At 55.8% G+C, this 18,902-nt stretch overlaps 1 protein-coding gene across 1 annotated transcript in view; it reads left to right on the plus strand.

The window, feature by feature from the left end:
- CPSF1 (cleavage and polyadenylation specific factor 1) overlaps positions 1–15,301 on the plus strand; it is a 71,172-nt gene extending 55,871 nt beyond the window's left edge. Inside the window, exons 28-36 of the mRNA XM_071418178.1 lie at positions 2,048–2,189; positions 3,876–4,028; positions 6,103–6,279; positions 8,178–8,244; positions 9,709–9,756; positions 10,101–10,256; positions 11,901–12,030; positions 13,490–13,628; positions 14,433–15,301. Coding sequence (XP_071274279.1) covers positions 2,048–2,189; positions 3,876–4,028; positions 6,103–6,279; positions 8,178–8,244; positions 9,709–9,756; positions 10,101–10,256; positions 11,901–12,030; positions 13,490–13,628; positions 14,433–14,480 — 1,060 coding nt within the window. The 3' untranslated portion in view covers positions 14,481–15,301. The remainder of the gene's footprint in view (positions 1–2,047; positions 2,190–3,875; positions 4,029–6,102; positions 6,280–8,177; positions 8,245–9,708; positions 9,757–10,100; positions 10,257–11,900; positions 12,031–13,489; positions 13,629–14,432) is intronic.
- Positions 15,302–18,902: the final 3,601 nt, after the last annotated feature.

Genomic DNA, 18,902 nt, shown 5'->3' on the forward strand with positions numbered 1-18,902 from the left:
TGGGAACCCCAAAATCCCATTGGGAACCCCAAAATCCCAAACCCCAACACTGACCCCATCCCCAACACCAGGTGGGACCCCAAAACAACACCCTGGGAACCCCAAAATCGCAAACCCCCATAGTGACCCCATCCCCAACACCAGGTGGGACCCCAAAATCCCATTGGGAACCCCAAAATCCCAAACCTCTGCAGTGACCGCACCCCCAACACCAGGTGGGACCCCATCAAAACACCCTGGGAACCCCAAATCCCAAACCCCACAATGACCCCATCCCCAACACCAGGTGGGACCCCAAAAAAACACCCTGGGAACCCCCCAAATCCCAAACCCCTGCAGTGACCCCAAAAAAACACCCTGGGAACCCCAAAATCCCATGGGGAACCCCCAAAATCACAAACCCCCACAATGACCCCATCCCCAACACCAGGTGGGACCCAAAAAAACACCTGGGAACCCCCAAAATGTCCTGGGAACCCCCAAAATCCCAAACCCCTGCAGTGACCCCATCCCCAACACCAGGTGGGACCCCAAAATGAACTGGGAACCCCCAAAATCCCATTGGGAACCCCAAATCCCCGCAGTGACCCCATCCCCAACACCAGGTGGGACCCCAAAATCTCCTAAATACCCCTGGGAACCCCAAAATGTCCCCGTGAAACCCAAAGATTCCATTGGGAACTCCAAAATGTCCCCGGGAAACCCAAAAATGCCATCAGGAACCCCAAAAAACCCTGCAGGAACCCCAGGAAGCCCAGTGAGAACCTCAAAAATCCCCTCAGGAACCCCAAAATGTCCCCATGAAACCCCAGAATATCCTTGGGAAACCCCAAAATCCCCTCAGGAACCCCAAATTGTCCCTGGGAACCCCAAAAATCCCATCAGGAGCCCCAGAATTCTTCCTGGGTACCCCAAAAATTCCATCAGGAGCCCCAAAAATTCCATCAGGAGCCCCAAATCCCAAAGCCCAGGGGTGAACACTGAGGTCCCAGGTGAGCTGGGAGCCCATATCCAGCACCAGATGGGACCCCAAAAATCCCCTCAGGAACCCCAAAAATCCCCTCAGGAGCCCCAAGAACCCCACTGGGAACTCCGGAAATTCCATCAGGAGACCCCAAAACCGCTGCGGGAACCTCAAAAATCCCATCGGGAACCCCAAAAATCCCAGGAACCCCCAAATCCCAGCCCCACCTGAGCTCACCTGTGCCCACCTGGAGCCCCAGGATGGCCCTGGAGGTGTCAGAGCCCATCAGAGCCTGTGTGGGGTTTGTGTCCTTGGGGCACCACCTGTGCCCACCTGGGGTGCCCCTGACCCCACCTGTGCCCACCTGTGCCCCCTGACCCCACCTGAGCCCCACCTGTGGTGCCCCTGAGCCCACCTGTGCCCACCTGAGCCACACCTGGGGTGCCCCTGTGCCACACCTGGGGTGCCCCTGACCCCACCTGAGCCCCACCTGTGGTGCCCCTGAGCCCACCTGTGCCCACCTGAGCCACACCTGGGGTGCCCCTGTGCCACACCTGGGGTGCCCCTGACCCCACCTGAGCCACACCTGGGGTGCTCCTGACCCCACCTGTGCCCACCTGGGGTGCCCCTGACCCCACCTGTGCCCACCTGGTCTCACCTGTGCAGGATCTCCCTGGATAGGCTGGCACATGTCACCTGCATGGGGTGACCTGAGACACCTGGGGCAACACTGGAGACCCTTGGGGTGCCTCTGACCCCACCCTGACCTCACCTGTGCAGGATCACCCTGGATAGGCTGGCACACGCCACCTGCAGGGAGTGACCTGAAACCCCTGGGGCACCACCTGAGACATCTTGGGTGCCCCTCTGATCCCCCCATGTCTCACCTGTGCCCACCTGAGCCCACCTGTGCAGGATCTCCCTGGTGGAGGGGGCACATGTCACCTGCATGGGGTGACCTGAGACCCCTGGGGCACCACCTGAGCTACACCTGGGCTGCCCTCTGACCCCACCCTGACCCCTACCTGTGCCCCCCTGGTCTCAACTGTGCCCACCTGTGCCCACCTGTCCCCACCTGTGCAGGATCGCGCTGGAGGAGTGGGAGCACGTCACCTGCATGAAGACGGTGTCGCTGCGCTCCGAGGAGACGGTGTCGGGCCTCAAGGGCTACGTGGCCGTGGGCACCTGCCTGATGCAGGGCGAGGAGGTCACCTGCCGGGGCAGGGTACGTACCTGGGCACACCTGGGGGACAGCTGGATACACCTGGGCACACCTGAGGGACAGCTGGATACACCTGGGCACACCTGGGGGCACACCTGGGGGCACACCTGCCTGATGCAGGGCGAGGAGGTCACCTGCCGGGGCAGGGTACGTACCTGGGCACACCTGGGGGCACATCTGGGCACACCTGGGCACACCTGGGGTCACACCTGCCTGATGCAGGGCGAGGAGGTCACCTGCAGGGGCAGGGTACGTACCTGGGCATACCTGGGGGCCAGCTGGATACACCTGGACACACCTGAATACACCTCAGGTACACCTGGGCACACCTGGGGGCACACCTGCCTGATGCAGGGCGAGGAGGTCACCTGCCAGGGCAGGGTACGTACCTGGGCACACCTGAGAACACCTGAGGGACACCTGGGCACACCTGGGGTCACACCTGGGGGACACCTGGACACACCTGGGATCACACCTGGGTACACCTGGGGTCACACCTGCCTGATGCAGGGCGAGGAGGTCACCTGCCGGGGCAGGGTATGTACCTGGGCATACCTGGGTACACCTGGGGGCACACCTGGATACACCTGGGGTCACACCTGCCTGATGCAGGGCAAGGAGGTCACCTGCAGGGGCAGGGTACGTACCTGGGCACACCTGGGGGCACATCTGGGCACACCTGGGCACACCTGGGGTCACACCTGCCTGATGCAGGGCAAGGAGGTCACCTGCCAGGGCGGGTACGTACCTGGGCACACCTGGGAACACCTGAGGGACAACTGGGCACACCTGGGGTCACACCTGGGCACACCTAGGGGACAGCTGGATATACCTGGGCACACCTGAATACACCTCAGGGACACCTGGGCACACCTGGGGTCACACCTGCCTGCTGCAGGGTGAGGATGTCACCTGCTGGGGCCAGGTTCATACCTGGGGGCACTTGGGGGCAACTGAGGGCACCTGGGCCCACCTGGGGAATGTTCTGAGAACCCTGGGGACACCTTGGGGACACCTGTGTGGCTCTGAAGGTTTCTGGGGGAACACCTGGAGAGTTCCAGGACACACCTGGGGCTGTCCCAGGACTCACCTGCTCCCTCTGCCTCACCTGCTCTGGGTCTCACCTGGGCTCTCCAGGACACACCTGGCCCATGTCTCACCTGGTCTATCCATGTCTCACCTGTCCATGTCTCACCTGGGCTCTCCAGGACACACCTGGCCCATGTCTCACCTGGGCTCTCCAGGACACACCTGGTCCGTGTCTCACCTGTCTCAGATCCTGATTCTGGGTGTGATCGAGGTGGTGCTGGGGGGTTCCTCTCCATGTCTCACCTGTCCATATCTCACCTGTCCATGTCTCACCTGTCCATGTCTCACCTGTCCATGTCTCACCTGCTCTGTCCGTGCCTCACCTGTCCGTGTCTCACCTGTGTCAGATCCTGATCCTGGATGTCATTGAGGTGGTACCAGGGATACCTGGTGTGTCCATGTCTCACCTGTCTCACCTGTCCGTGTCTCACCTGTCAGATCCTGATCCTGGACGTCATTGAGGTGGTGATGAGGTGTCCATGTCTCACCTGTCTCACCTGTCCGTGTCTCACCTGTCAGATCCTGATCCTGGATGTCATTGAGGTGGTGATGAGGTGTCCATGTCTCACCTGTCTCACCTGTCCGTGTCTCACCTGTCAGATCCTGATCCTGGACGTCATTGAGGTGGTGCCGGAGCCGGGGCAGCCGCTGACCAAGAACAAGTTCAAGGTGCTCTACGAGAAGGAGCAGAAGGGACCCGTGACCGCCCTGTGCCACTGCCACGGATACCTGGTGTCTGCCATCGGCCAGAAGGTACACCTGGCACACCTGGGCATATCCACAGACACACCTGGGCATATCCACAGGCACACCTGGGCACAGCTGGGTACACCTGGGTACACACCTGTGCCACTGCCACGGCTACCTGGTGTCAGCCATCGGGCAAAAGGTACACCTGGCACACCTGGGCACACCTGGGCACACACCTGGCACAGCTGGGTACACACCTGTGCCACTGCCACGGCTACCTGGTGTCTGCCATCGGCCAGAAGGTACCCCGGGCACACCTGGGCACACACCTGGCACACCTGGGGATATCCACAGACACACCTGGGTACACACCTGTGCCACTGCCACGGCTACCTGGTGTCTGCCATCGGGCAAAAGGTACCCCTGGCACACCTGGGCATATCCACAGACACACCTGGGCACACCTGGGCACACCTGGGGATCTCCACAGACACACCTGGGTGCACACCTGTGTCACTGCCACAGCTACCTGGTGTCTGCCATCGGCCAGAAGGTACCCCTGGCACACCTGGGCACACCTGAGCATATCCACAGACACACCTGGCACACCTGGGCACACACCTGGCACACCTGGGCACACACCTGGCACATCCACCAACACACCTGGGTACAGCTGGGTACACACCTGGGGATATCCACATACACACCTGGCACACCTGGGCACACCTGGGGGACACCTGTGGTGACCTGGGGGTGTCCCTGTGTCCCTTGAGGAGCCTCAAGGACAATGGGGTGATGGTGGTGGCCACTCAGCGTCACTTGGGTTTGGGTTGGTGACCTGAGGGGCCACCAGGGAGGTGTCAGAGGCCACCACAAGGTCAAGGAGCTCCGTGGTGACCTGGGGGTGTCATTGTCCCCTCAGATCTTCCTGAGGAGCCTGAGGGACAACGAGCTGACCTGGGTGGCCACTCAATGTTGGGTTTAGATTGGTTACCTGAGGGGCCACCAAGGAGGTGTCAGAGGCCACCATGGGTTGAGGACCTCCATGGTGACCTTGAGGTGTCCCCTCAGATCTTCCTGAGGAGCCTCAAGGACAATGGGCTGACCTTGGTGGCCACTCAGCGTCACTTGGGTTTGGGTTGGTGACCTGAGGGGCCACCAGGGAGGTGTCAGAGGCCACCACAAGGTCAAGGGGCTCCATGGTGACCTGGGGGTGTCATTGTCCCCTCAGATCTTCCTGTGGGGCCTGAGGGACAACGAGCTGACCTTGGCGGCCACTCAACATCAGTTGGGTTTTGGCCAATGACCTGAGGGGCCACCAGGGAGGTGTCAGAGGCCACCATGGGTTGAGGACCTCCATGGTGACCTTGAGGTGTCCCCTCAGATCTTCCTGAGGATCCTCAAGGACAATGGGGTGATGGTGGTGGCCACTCAGAGCTGGCTTGGTTCAGATTGGTGACCCAAGGGGCCACCACAAGGTCAAGGAGCTCCATGGTGACCTCAGGGTGTCCCTGTGTCCCCTCAGATCTTCCTGAGGAGCCTCAAGGACAATGGGGTGATGGTGGTGGCCACTCAGCGTCACTTGGGTTTAGATTGGTTACCTGAGATGTCACCAAGGAGGTGTCAGAGGCCACCACAAGGTCAAGGAGCTCCATGGTGACCTTGAGGTGTCCCCTCAGATCTTCCTGTGGAGCCTGAGGGACAATGGGCTCACCTTGGTGGCCACTCAGTGCTGGCTTGGTTCAGATTGGTTCCTGAGGGGCCACCACAAGGTCAAGGAGCTCCATGGTGACCTGGGGGTGTCATTGTCCTCTCAGATCTTCCTGAGGAGCCTGAGGGACAATGAGCTGACCTGGGTGGCCACTCAATGTTGGGTTTAGATTGGTTACCTGAGGGGCCACCAAGGAGGTGTCAGAGGCCACCATGGGTTGAGGACCTCCATGGTGACCTTGAGGTGTCCCCTCAGATCTTCCTGAGGAGCCTCAAGGACAATGGGCTGACCTTGGTGGCCACTCAGCATCACTTGGGTTTGGGTTGGTGACCTGAGGGGCCACCAGGGAGGTGTCAGAGGCCACCACAAGGTCAAGGAGCTCCGTGGTGACCTGGGCGTGTCCCTGTGTCCCCTGTGTCCCCTCAGATCTTCCTGTGGAGCCTGAAGGACAACGAGCTGACGGGCATGGCGTTCATCGACACGCAGCTCTACATCCACCAGATGATCAGCGTCAAGAGCTTCATCCTGGCCGCCGACCTCATGAAGAGCATCTCGCTGCTGCGCTACCAGGAGGAGAGCAAGACCCTGTCCCTCGTCAGCCGGGTCAGGAACCGCCGCACCAAACACACCTGGGGACAGCAAACACACCTGGGGGACAGCAAACACACCTGGGGACAGCAAACAGGAAATGGGGACAGCAGACACACCTGGGGACAGCAAACACACCTGGGGACAGCAGACACACCTGGGGGACAGCAAACAGGAAATGGGGACAGCAAACACACCTGGGGACAGCAAACACAACATGGGGACAGCAGACAGGAAATGGGGACAGCAAACACACCTGGGGACAGCAGACACAAAATGGGGACAGCAAACACACCTGGGGACAGCAAACACACCTGGGGGACAGCAAAGACACCTGGGGGACAGCAGACACACCTGGGGACAGCAGACACACCTGGGGACCGCAGACACACCTGGGGACAGCAAACACACCTGGGGACAGCAAACACACCTGGGGACAGCAGACACACCTGGGGACAGCAAACACAACATGGGGACAGCAAACACACCTGGGGACAGCAGACACACCTGGGGACAGCAAACACACCTGGGGACAGCAGACACACCTGGGGACAGCAAACACAAAATGGGGACAGCAAACACACCTGGGGACAGCAAACACACCTGGGGACAGCAGACACAAAATGGGGACAGCAAACACACCTGGGGACAGCAAACACAGAATGGGGACAGCAAACACACCTGGGGACCGCAAACACACCTGGGGACAGCAAACAGGAAATGGGGACAGCAAACACACCTGGGGACAGCAAACACAACATGGGGACAGCAAACAGGAAATGGGGACAGCAAACACACCTGGGGACAGCAGACACAGAATGGGGACAGCAAACACACCTGGGGACAGCAAACACACCTGGGGGACAGCAAACACACCTGGGGGCAGCAAACACAGAATGGGGACAGCAAACACACCTGGGGACAGCAGACACACCTGGAGACAGCAAACACACCTGGGGACAGCAAACACAACATGGGGACAGCAAACACACCTGGGGACAGCAAACACACCTGGGGACAGCAGACACACCTGGGGACAGCAAACACAGAATGGGGACAGCAAACACACCTGGGGACAGCAAACACACCTGGGGACAGCAGACACACCTGGGGACAGCAAACAGGAAATGGGGACAGCAAACACAGAATGGGGACAGCAAACACACCTGGGGACAGCAGACACACCTGGGGGACAGCAAACACACCTGGGGGCAGCAAACACAGAATGGGGACAGCAAACACACCTGGGGACAGCAAAGACAAAATGGGGACAGCAAACACACCTGGGGACACCAAACACACCTGGGGACAGCAAACACACCTGGAGACAGCAGACACACCTGGGGGACAGCAAACACACCTGGGGACAGCAGACACACCTGGGGGACAGCAAACACACCTGGGGACAGCAAACACACCTGGGGGACAGCAAACACAAAATGGGGACAGCAAACACAACATGGGGACAGCAAACACACCTGGGGGACAGCAGACACAAAATGGGGACACCAAACACAAAATGGGGGACACCAAACACAAAATGGGGACACCAAACCTGCCATGGGGTCACCAAACACACCTTGGAGTCACCAAAGACGCCATGGGGTCACCAAACACACCTTGGGGACACCAAACTGCCATGGAGGTTTTAGGTGACACCTGAGGATCCTTGGGGCCACCTGAGAGTTTTAGGTGACGCCTGAAGGTCCTGGGGAGCACCTGGGGGACACCTGGGGCTCTTGTAGAGCCTCTCGGAGGTGTCCAGGGCAGCCCAAGGCTCCGGAGGACACTCGGGGGTCACCTGGGGGTGTCTCAGGGGGTGCCCAGGTGCCGCCCCCGGCACGGTGACAGTGACGGTGACGGTGACAGTGACGGTGACAGTGACGGTGACAGTGACGGGGGTGTCCCCGCAGGACGCCAAGCCGCTGGAGGTCTACAGCGTGGACTTCATGGTGGACGGCACCCAGCTGGGATTCCTGGGTACGGCACGGGCCGGGCCGGGTGAGGCCTGGGTGGGGGCTGGCTGGGGTTTGGATGGATGTGGTTGGGTTTGGGTTGGGCTTGGTTGACCACAGTTGGGTTTGGATGGGCTTGGGTTGGGTTTGGGTTGGGCTTGGTTGACCGTAGTTGGGTTTGGGTTGGGCTTGGGTGGGCTTAAATGAGTTTGGTTGGGTTTGGGTTGGGTTTGATTGAGTTTGGGTGGGTTTGGGCTGGGTTTGGTTGACCATAGTTGGGTTTGGTGGGGTTTGCTTGAGTTTGGGTTGGGCTTGGGTTGAATTTAGTTGGGTTTAGTTGAGTTTGGTTTTGGGTTTGGTTGAGTTTAGTTGGTTTTGGATTCAGTTTGGTTAAGTTTGGGTTGGGTTTGGATGGGTTTGGGTTGGGTTTGGGTTGAGTTTGGGTGGGTTCAGTTGAGTGCAGATGAGTTTGGTTGGATGTGGTTGAGTTTGGTTCAGGTTTGGTTGAGTTTGGGTTGAATTTAGTTGGGTTTAGTTGAGTTTGGGTTGTGTTTGGTGGGGTTTGGTTGAGTTTAGTTGGGTTCGGATTCAGTGTGGTGGGGTTTGGTTAAGTTTGGGTTGAGTTTGAGTTGGGTTTGGATGGGTTTGGGTTGAGGTTGGGTTGGGTTTGGTGGGGTTTGGGAGGGGCTGGTTGAGTTTGATTTGGGTTTAATTTATTAAGGTTTGGTTGGGTTTGGTTGAGTTCAGTTGGGTTTGGATGGGTTTGGTTTGGTTTGGGTGAGTTTTGGGTTGATTTTAGTTGGGTTTGGGTTTGGTTTGGTTGGGCTTGGGTTGGGTTGGGTTTGGGTTGAGTTTGGGTGGGTTTGGGTGGGTTTGGTTGAGGTATGGGTAGGTTTGGTTGAGTTTAGTTTGGTTTGGATTAGATTTAGTTGGGGTTGGGTTGGGTTTGGATGGGTTTGTTTTGGTCTGGTTGAGTTTGGTTGAGTTTGGCTCAGTTTAGTTGGGATTGAGTTGGGTTTGGGTTGGGTTTGGTTGGGTTCCATTGGGTTTGGGTTGGGTTTGGGTTTGGTTGGCCATAGTTGGGTTCAGTTGAGTTTGGGTTCAGTTTGGGTTGGGTTTGGGTTGAGTTTGGTTGAATTTGGGTTGGGTTGGGTTTGGTTGAATTTGGGTTTGGTTGGGTTTGGTTTGGTTGGCCATAGTTGTGTTCAGTTGAGTTTGGCTGGGTTTGGTTGAATTTGGGTTGGGTTTGGTTGAATTTGGGTTGGGTTGGGTTTGGTTGGCCATAGTTGGGTTCAGTTGAGTTTGGTTGGGTTTGGGTTGAGTTCAAATGAGCTTGGGCTGGGTTTGGGTTTGGGTTGAGTCCAGTTGGGTGAACCTGAGTCAATACAGGTAAATTTTAATGAATCTGAGAAAATTTTGGTCAATTTTGGTAAATTTTGGTCAAACTCGGGTAAATTCAGGCTGACTTTACCCAACCCAACCTCCACAGTGTCGGACCGCGACCGGAACCTGCTGGTGTACATGTACCTGCCTGAAGGTGAGCGGGGCGGGGCCGGGCGGGCCCAGGTGAGCCCGGGCGAGCCCAGGTGAGCCCAGGTGAGCCCAGGTGAGCCCAGGCGAGCCCAGGTGAGCCCGGGTGAGCCCGGGTGAGCGCAGGTGAGCTCAGGTGAGCCCAGGTGAGCCCAGGTGAGCCCGGGTGAGCCCAGGTGAGCCCGGGTGAGCGCAGGTGAGCCCAGGTGAGCCCGGGCGAGCCCAGGTGAGCCCAGGTGAGCTCAGGTGAGCCCAGGCGAGCCCAGGTGAGCTCAGGTGAGCTCAGGTGAGCCCAGGTGAGCCCTGGCGAGCTCAGGTGAGCCCAGGTGAGCCCCGTTTGTGTCCCCCCAGCCAAGGAGTCCTTCGGGGGGCTGCGGCTGCTGCGCCGCGCCGACTTCCACGTGGGGGCGCACGTCAACACCTTCTGGCGCACGCCGTGCCGCGGGCACGCCGAGGGACCCAACCGGCGCAGCAGCACCTGGGAGAACAAGCACATCACCTGGTTCGGTAGGGACACACCTGGGGACACACCTGGGAGAACAAGCACATCACCTGGTTCGGTAGGGACACACCTGGGGACACCTGGGACACACCTGGGAGAACAAGCACAGCACCTGGTTCGGTAGGGACACACCTGGGGACACACCTGGGGACACACCTGGGGACACACCTGGGAGAACAAGCACATCACCTGGTTTGGTGGGGACACACCTGGGACACACCTGGGGACACACCTGGGGACACACCTGGGACACACCTGGGGTGGGGACACACCTGGGAGAACAAGCACAGCACCTGGTTCGGTGGGGACACACCTGGGGACAGGTGGGACAGCTGGGATATGCCTGGGACACACCTGGGGACAGGGGGGATACACCTGAGCACATCTGGGGTGGGGACACACCTGGGAGAACAAACACATCACCTGGTAGGGTGAGCACACACCTGGGGACACACCTGGGGATGGGTGGGGACACACCTGGGACACACCTGGGGACAGGTGGGGATGGGTGGGACAGCTGGGATACACCTGGGACACACCTGGGGACAGGGGGGACACACCTGGGGACACCTGGGGATGGATGGGGACACACCTGGGAGAGCAAGCACAGCACCTGGTTCGGTGAGGGACACACCTGGGGACACCTGGGGATACACCTGGGATGGGGACACACCTGGAGACACACCTGGGATGGGGACACACCTGGGGACAGCCCTGGGCTTTGGGGTGCAGGATCAGGTGCGGCCCTGGCTGCGGGGCTTTGGGGCATTTGGGATTTGCTGCACCTGGGATCGGGGCTGGGCTTTGGGGCTGGGGTTTGGGATTTTGGGGTTTTGGGGTAGAATTTGGGGTTTGGGGACTTGGTGTTTCTGGGATTTGGGGATTTGGGGTTTCTGGGATTTGGGGTTTGGGGTGGGATTTTGCATTTTGGGATTTGGGCTTAGGGGATTTGGGGTTTCTGGGATTTGGGGCTCTGGGGTTCAGCAGTCTGGGATTGGGGATTTCTGGAAATTGGGGTTTCTGGGATTTGGTGTTTTGGGCTTTGGAGTGCTGGGATTTAGGGTGGAATTTGGGGTTGTGGGTTTGGGGTTTCTGCAATTTGGTGTTTCTGGGATGGGGATTCTGGGATCAGGGCTGGGGTTTGGGGGTTTGAGATTTGGTGTTTCTGGGATGGAGGTGCCAGGATTTGGGATTTCTGAAATTTGGGGTTTCTGGCATTTGGGGTGGAATTCGCGGTTTTGGGATGGGGGTGGGATTTGGGGTGGGATTGGGGGTTTTGGGCTCAGGCTGGGATTTGGGGTTTTGGTGTTTGGGGTTTTGGGATCGGGGTAGGATTTGGGGTGGAATTGGGGGTTTTGCGATTGGGGTGGGATTTGGGGTTTTGGTATTTGGGGTTTTGGCATTTGGGGTTGGGGGCTCGGGGTGGGATTTGGGGTGGGATTTGGGGTTTTGGCATTTGGGGTTTTGGGATTTGGGATTTCGGGCTCAGGGTGGGATTTGGGGTTTTGGTGTTTGGGGTTTTGGGCTCGGGGTGGGATTTGGGGTGGGATTTGGGGTTTTGGGGTCGGGGTGGGATTTGGGGTTTTGGGGTTGTGGTATTTGGGTTGGTATTTGGGTTTTTGGCTGCCCTGACGCGCCCGTCCCCGCAGCGACGCTGGACGGGGGCCTGGGGCTGCTGCTGCCCATGCAGGAGAAAACCTACAGGAGATTGCTGATGCTGCAGAACGCGCTGAGCTCCGCCCTGCCGCACCTGGCCGGCCTCAACCCCCGGGCATTCAGGTAAACCACACCTGGCACAGCTGGGATACACGTGGGAATATCCACAGACACACCTGGGCACAGCTGGGTACACCTGGGATACACCTGGGTACACCTGGGTACACCTGGGCACACCTGAGCTCTGCCCTGCCGCACCTGGCCGGCCTCAACCCCCAGGCCTTCAGGTAAACAACACCTGGCACAGCTGGGATACACCTGGGTACACACCTGGGAATATCCACAGACACACCTGGGCACAGCTGGGCACACCTGGGATACACCTGGGATACACCTGGGGTACACCTGGGCACACCTGAGCTCTGCCCTGCCGCACCTGGCTGGCCTCAACCCCCGGGCATTCAGGTAAACAACACCTGGGCACAGCTGGGATACACCTGGGGAACACCTGGGGAACACCTGGGATACACCTGGGGAACACCTGGGATACACCTGGGGAACACCTGGGATACACCTGAGCTCCACCCTGCCGCACCTGGCCGGCCTCAACCCCCGGGCCTTCAGGTAAACAACACCTGGGCACAGCTGGGAATATCCACAGACACACCTGGGCACAGCTGGGATACACATGAGATACACCTGGGTACAGCTGGGTACACCTGGGATACACCTGGGCACATCTGGGTACAGCTGGGCACACCTGAGCTCCGCCCTGCCGCACCTGGCCGGCCTCAACCCCCAGGCCTTCAGGTAAACCACACCTGGGCACAGCTGGGCACAGCTGGGAATATCCACAGGCACACCTGAGCACACCTGGGACACACCTGGACACACCTGAGCTCTGCCCTGCCCCACCTGTCCCATTGTCCCATCTCACACCTGTCCCTCACCTGTCCCTCACCTGTCCCCCACCTGTCCCATCTCTCACCTGTCCTCCCGTCCCTCACCTGTCCCAGCCGTGTCCCACTCTTGTCCCTCACCTCTCCCACACCTGTCCCCCACCTCACCTGTCCCTCACCTATTCCACTTGTCCTTTATCCCTCATCTGTCCCATCTCACACCTGTCCCCATGTCCCTCACCTGTGTCCCATCCATCTCTCACCTGTCCCACCTGTGTCTCACCTCACCTGTGTCCCACCTGTCCCACCAATGTCCCACCTGTCCCTCACCTGTGTCCTACCTGTCCCACCTGTGTCCCACTCGTGTCTCACCTGTCACACCTGTGTCACACTTGTCACACCTGTCTCACCTCACCCATGTCCCACCTGTCCCTCCCCTGTCCCTCCCCTGTGTCTGTCTCACCTGTCCCTCACCTGTCCCCCCTGTCCCTTGCTGTCCCTCACCTGTCCCCCCTGTGTCCCTCACCTGTCCCTCCCCTGTCCCTCCCCTGTCCCTCCCCTGTCCCTCACCTGTCCCTCACCTGTCCCACCTGTGTCCCCCCTGTCCCTCCCCTGTCCCTCCCCTGTCCCCCCTGTCCCCCTGTCCCTCACCTGTCCTCACCTGTCCTCACCTGTCGGCCCAGGCTGCTGCAGTCGGAGCGGCGGCTGCTGCAGAACGCGGTGAGGAACGTGCTGGACGGGGAGCTGCTGGGCAGGTACCTGTACCTGAGCGCCATGGAGAGGGCGGAGCTGGCCAAGAAAATCGGCACCACACCTGAGATTGTGAGTGGGGCACACCTGGGCACAGGGGGGGGACACCTGAGATCATGAGTGGGACACACCTGGGCATGGGGGGACACACCTGGGCATGGGGGGACACACCTGGGCATGGGGGGGACACACCTGGGCACGGGGACACACCTGAGATCGTGAGTGGGACACACCTGGGCATGGGGGGGACACACCTGGGCATGGGGGGGACACACCTGGGCACGGGGACACACCTGGGCATGGGGGGGACACACCTGAGATCGTGAGTGCCACACACCTGGGCACGGGGACACACCTGGGCACGGGGGGACACACCTGGGCACGGGGGGGACACCTGTGGGATGGGACAGGTGAGGGACAGAACAGGTGGGGGACACCTGAGGGACAGGACAGGTGAGATTGGACAGGTGTGGGACGGGACAGGTGAGGGATGGGACAGGTGAGGGATGGGACAGGTGAGTTTGAGGTGAATTTTGGGACAGGTGAATTTTGCCCAGGTGAGGTTCAGGTGCACTTTGGGACAGGTGAATTTTGGGTAAATTTTGGGACAGGTGAGGTTCAGGTGAATTTTGGGGCAGGTGAGGTTGCCCAGGTGAGGTTCAGGTGAGTTTTGGGTGAGTTTTGCCCAGGTGAGGTTGCCCAGGTGAGGTTCAGGTGAATTTTTGGTGAATTTTGGGGCAGGTGAGGTTGCCCAGGTGAGGTTCAGGTGAATTTTTGGTGAATTTTGCCCAGGTGAGGTTGCCCAGGTGAGGTTCAGGTGAGTTTTGGGTGAGTTTTGCCCAGGTGAGCCCCTGACCTCTCTCCCCTCCCCCACAGATCCTGGACGACCTCCTGGAGATCGACCGAGTCACCGCCCACTTCTGAGGGACCCAAAATACCCAAAAATGCACCCAAAATACCCCAAAATCCCCCCAAAAATGCCCCCAAAAAAACCCCAAAAATGCCCCCCAAAAATCCCCTCCCCCCAAAAAACAAAAATCCCAAAATTTCCCTCAAAAAGTCCCTAAAACCTCCAAAAAATTACCCCAAAAAATCCCCAAAAATTTTTTTACAAAACCCCTCAAAATTTCCCCCAAAAACTCCCCCAAATCCCCAAATTTTGCTACAAATCCCCAAGAAAAATAAAACAAAAATCCCAAAAAATTGCCAAAATAAAAATAAAAATCTCCCTAAAAATCCCCCCAAGAAATCCCCCCAAAAATCCCCCCAAAATTTTTTTTAAAAAATCCCAAAAATTGCCCCCAAAAATTCCCCAAAAGAAAAAAAAAAACCAAAAACTCCCTAAAACCCCCGAAAAATTATTACAAAAAAAAAAACCCAAAAAACTTTTTTATAAAACCTTCCAAAATTTCCTAAAAAAATCCCCCAAATCCCCAAATTTTGCTACAAATCCCCAAGGAAAAAAAAAATCCCCCAAAATTTCCAAAAATAAAAAAAAACTCCCAAATTTTTTTTTTTAAATCCCCCCAAAAAAACCCAAAATATCCCTTAAACCCCCCCCAAAATCCCCAACTTTTGCTACAAATGCCCCCAAAATTTCCCAAAAAAATCCCCAAAAAACCCCAAATTTCACCACCAATCCCAAAAGGGTCCTCAAAAAATCCCCAAAATTCCCAAAAAATCCCCCAAAAATCCCCAACCTCCCCAAAATCCCCATTTGTAATAAAACACAATTTTCCACTCTGGTTTTGAGGTTTATTGGGGGAAATTTGGGGGAAATTTGGGGGAAACTGGGGGGGGTTGAGGTAATTTTGGGGATTTTGGGGTAATTTGGGGGATTTTGGGGTAATTTTGGGGGGTTTGGGGTAATTTTTGGGGATTTTGGGGTTCACAGTGCCTTGGGGTTGTTCACAGTGAATTTTTGGGGAGGGGGTTTTGGGATTTTTGGTATTTTTGGGGGATTTTGGGGAGATTTTGGGGAGATTTTTGGTGGTTTGGGGGAGATTTTTTGGGGTTTTTTTCAGGTATTTTTGGGGCAGTTTTTCTCTTTTCCGGCTGCTTTTTTGGGGTATTTTTCCTTTTTGGGGCTGTTTTTCCTTTCTTGGGTTGTTTTTCCTCTTTTGGGCTGTTTTTCCTTTCTTGGGCTGTTTTTCCTTTTTTGGGCTGTTTTTCATCCAATTTTGGGAGGGTTTTTTTTTTATTTTCTTGCGGGTTTTGGGTGTTTTGTGATTTTCTGTTTTTCAGGTATTTCCAGGGGGGTTCCGATGGTTTTTTCCTGGGTTTTTGGGCTGAATTTCGGCTCTTTTGGGGTATCTTGGATATTTTTGGGGTATTTCCAATAATTCTGGAAATAATTTTGGCTGTTTCCGGCTGGGTTTTGGTTTTTTTTTCAGGTATTTTCAGGTGGTTTTTACTGTTTCTGGCTGGTTTGGGGACATTTTTTTGCTCTTTTGGGGTTTTTCCAGCTGTTTTTCAGATCTTGTCCAGGTTTTGGTTTTTTTTGTGGTTTTCAGATTTTTCTGCTTTTTTGGCTGAATTTTGGTTCTTTTTGGGGGATTTTGGGGTTTTTTTAGGGGTATTTTTTGGGGGTGTTTCCAGCTGTTTCTCGTTGTTTTCCAGGGGGTTTTTTTTGTGGTTTTCAGATGATTTTTTTTCTGGTTTTTTAGCTGAATTTTCGTTCTGGTTTTGGGTATTTTGGCTGTTTCTGGCTGTTTTTCAGGTATTTTCAGGTATTTTTTACTGTTTCTGGCCAATTTTTGGGTACTTTTCTGCTGGTTTGGGTGTTTCCAGCTGGTTTTAGGCCATTTTTACCTTTTCCAGCTGAATTTTGGGGCATTTTTGGCTGTTTTTTGCTCTTTTTCAGGTATTCCCAGGCGGTTTTGGGGAATTATCAGATGATTTTTTTGGTGTTTTTTCAGCTGAATTTTGGGTTTTTTTGAGGTATTTTTGGGTGTTTCTGGCTGGTTTTTGCAATTTTTCAGGTATTTTGGGTGTTTTTACCATTTCTGGCTGATTTTGGGGGATTTTTTCCCGTTTTGGGCGTTTTTCAGGCGCTTTCTGGGTGTCTCTGGCCGCTTTTTGGGGGATTTCGGGTGTTTCCAGCTGATTCTGGGCCATTTTCAGGTGTTCCTGGCCACGTTTTTGGGTGGTTTCCGCTGGGTTTTGGTGTTTCCGGTTTGGTTTCAGGTGTTCTCAATTATTTTCAACCGATTTTGGGGCGATTTTTGGGTGTTTCAGCTGATTTTGGGGTATTTCAGCTGATTTTGGGGCTATTTTGGGGTATTTCAGCTGATTTTGAGGCTATTTTGGGGTGTTTCAGCTGATTTTGGGCTATTTTGGGGTGTTTCAGCTGATTTTTGGGGCTATTTTCGGGCGTTTCCAAGCAGTTTTGGGAGATTTTTGGGGTGTGTCCGGTTGTTTTTCAGGTGTTCTCAGGTGTTCCCAGCTGATTTTGGGGCACTTTGTGCGTTCCCAGCTGATTTTGGGGTATTTTAGTTGTTCCCATCCCATTTTTGGGATATTTTCAGCGTTCCCAGCCCATTTTTGGGGTATTTCAGCCGTTCCCAGCAGCTTTTTGGGGTATTTTTGGTGCTTTTGGGTGTTCCTGGTTGTTTTTCACACATTCTCAGGTGTTCCCAGCCAATCTTGGGGTATTTGGGGCATTCCCAGCCGCTTTTTGGGGTATTTTGGGGTAGTTTCGAGTGTTTCCTGTTGTTTTTCACACATTCTCAGCTGTTCCAAACTGATTTTGGGGTGTTCCCAGCCCATTTTGGGGTAATTTCAGCATTCCCAGCCCAATTTTGGGGTAATTTCAGCATTCCCAGCCCATTTTTGGGGTGTTTTCAGGTGTTCCCAGCCGGTTTTTGGGCTATTTTGGGGCATTTCCAGCCGATTTTGGGTTATTTTTGCGTGTTCTCTGCTGGTTTTCGGGGCATTCTGGCCGTTCCCAGCTGATTTTGGGCTATTTCAGCTGTTCCTGGTTGTTTTCCAGATGTTCTCAGGTGTTCCCAGCCGACTTTTGGGTATTTTTGGGTGTTCCCAGCCAGGTTTGGGATATTTTGGGTGATTCCAGCCAATTTTGTGGGATTTTGGTTGTTCCCATCCAATTTTTGGGGCATTTTTCGCTTTTTCCAGCCGGTTTTTGGGGCATTTTCAGGTGTTTCCAACCCATTTTTTGAGCGTTTTCAGGTGTTCCCACCCAGTCTTTGGGATTTTCCGCATTTCCATCCCATTTTCGGGGTGGTTTTTGGTTGTTTTGGGTCTTTCTCGTTGTTTTTCAGCTTTTCTCAGGTGTTCCCACCCAATTTTTGGGGTATTTTCAGCATTCACATCCAATTTTTGGGATATCTTCAGGTGTTCCCAGCCAATTTTGTAATATTTTTGAATATTCCCAGCCCATTTTTGGGATATTTTCAGCGTTCCTGGCCTGTTTTGTAGACGTTTCCATCCGATTTTTGGGGCATTTTCAGGTATTTCCATCTGATTCTGTGGCATTTTTGGGTGTTCCCATCCGATTTTTGGGACATTTTCAGCATTCCCAGGTGGTTTTTGGGGGCGTTTCAGGTGTTCCCAGCCCATTTTTCGGGTATTTTGGCTGTTCCAATCCAATTTTTGGGATATTTTCAGCATTCCCAGACCATTTTTGGGATATCTTCAGGTGTTCCCAGTTGGTTTTTCTGGTATTTTGGGGGATTTTTTTGGTGCTTTTGGGTTTTTCTGGTTGTTTTTCAGATATTCTCAGGTGTTCCCATCCTATTTTTTGGGTATATTCAGCATTCCCAGCCGTTTTTGGACTATTTTCACCATTCCCAGACCATTTTTTTGGTATTTTCACCATTCCCAGCCGTTTTTGGGGTATTTTCAGCATTCCCGGGCTGGTTTTGGGGTGTTTTCAGCCGTTTTTGGGGGGTATTTTCAGCATTCCCGGGCTGTTTCTGGGGTGTTTCAGCCGTTTTTGGGGTATTTCAGCCGTTTTTGGGGTGTTTCCAGCCGATTTTGGGGTGTGTTTGTGGCGCCCCCGTCAGGCTCGCAGCAGGTGCTGCAGCTGCTCCCCCAGCGGCAGCGCCCCCCAGCGGCTCAGCAGCCGCAGCGCAGCCGCCGCCACCCGGAACCGGAGCCACTCCAGCCTGGGGGGAGGGGACAGGGGGGGTCACCGGGGGGTCACAGGGACCTGGGGGGAGGGGCCACACCTGGGGGGGGTCACACACACCTGGGGAGGGGACAGGTGAGGTCACCTGAGGGGGTTACACGGACCTGGGGGGGGGGCCACACACACCTGGGGGGGTCACACACACCTGGTCTGGGTCACACACACCTGGGGGACACGGGGGGGGGGGGGTCACATGG

Source organism: Agelaius tricolor, unplaced genomic scaffold (assembly GCF_023055355.1).
Source record: "Agelaius tricolor isolate 1412-34295 unplaced genomic scaffold, bAgeTri1.0.p SCAF_78, whole genome shotgun sequence".
In the NCBI taxonomy this organism is placed as follows: Eukaryota; Metazoa; Chordata; class Aves; order Passeriformes; family Icteridae; genus Agelaius; species Agelaius tricolor.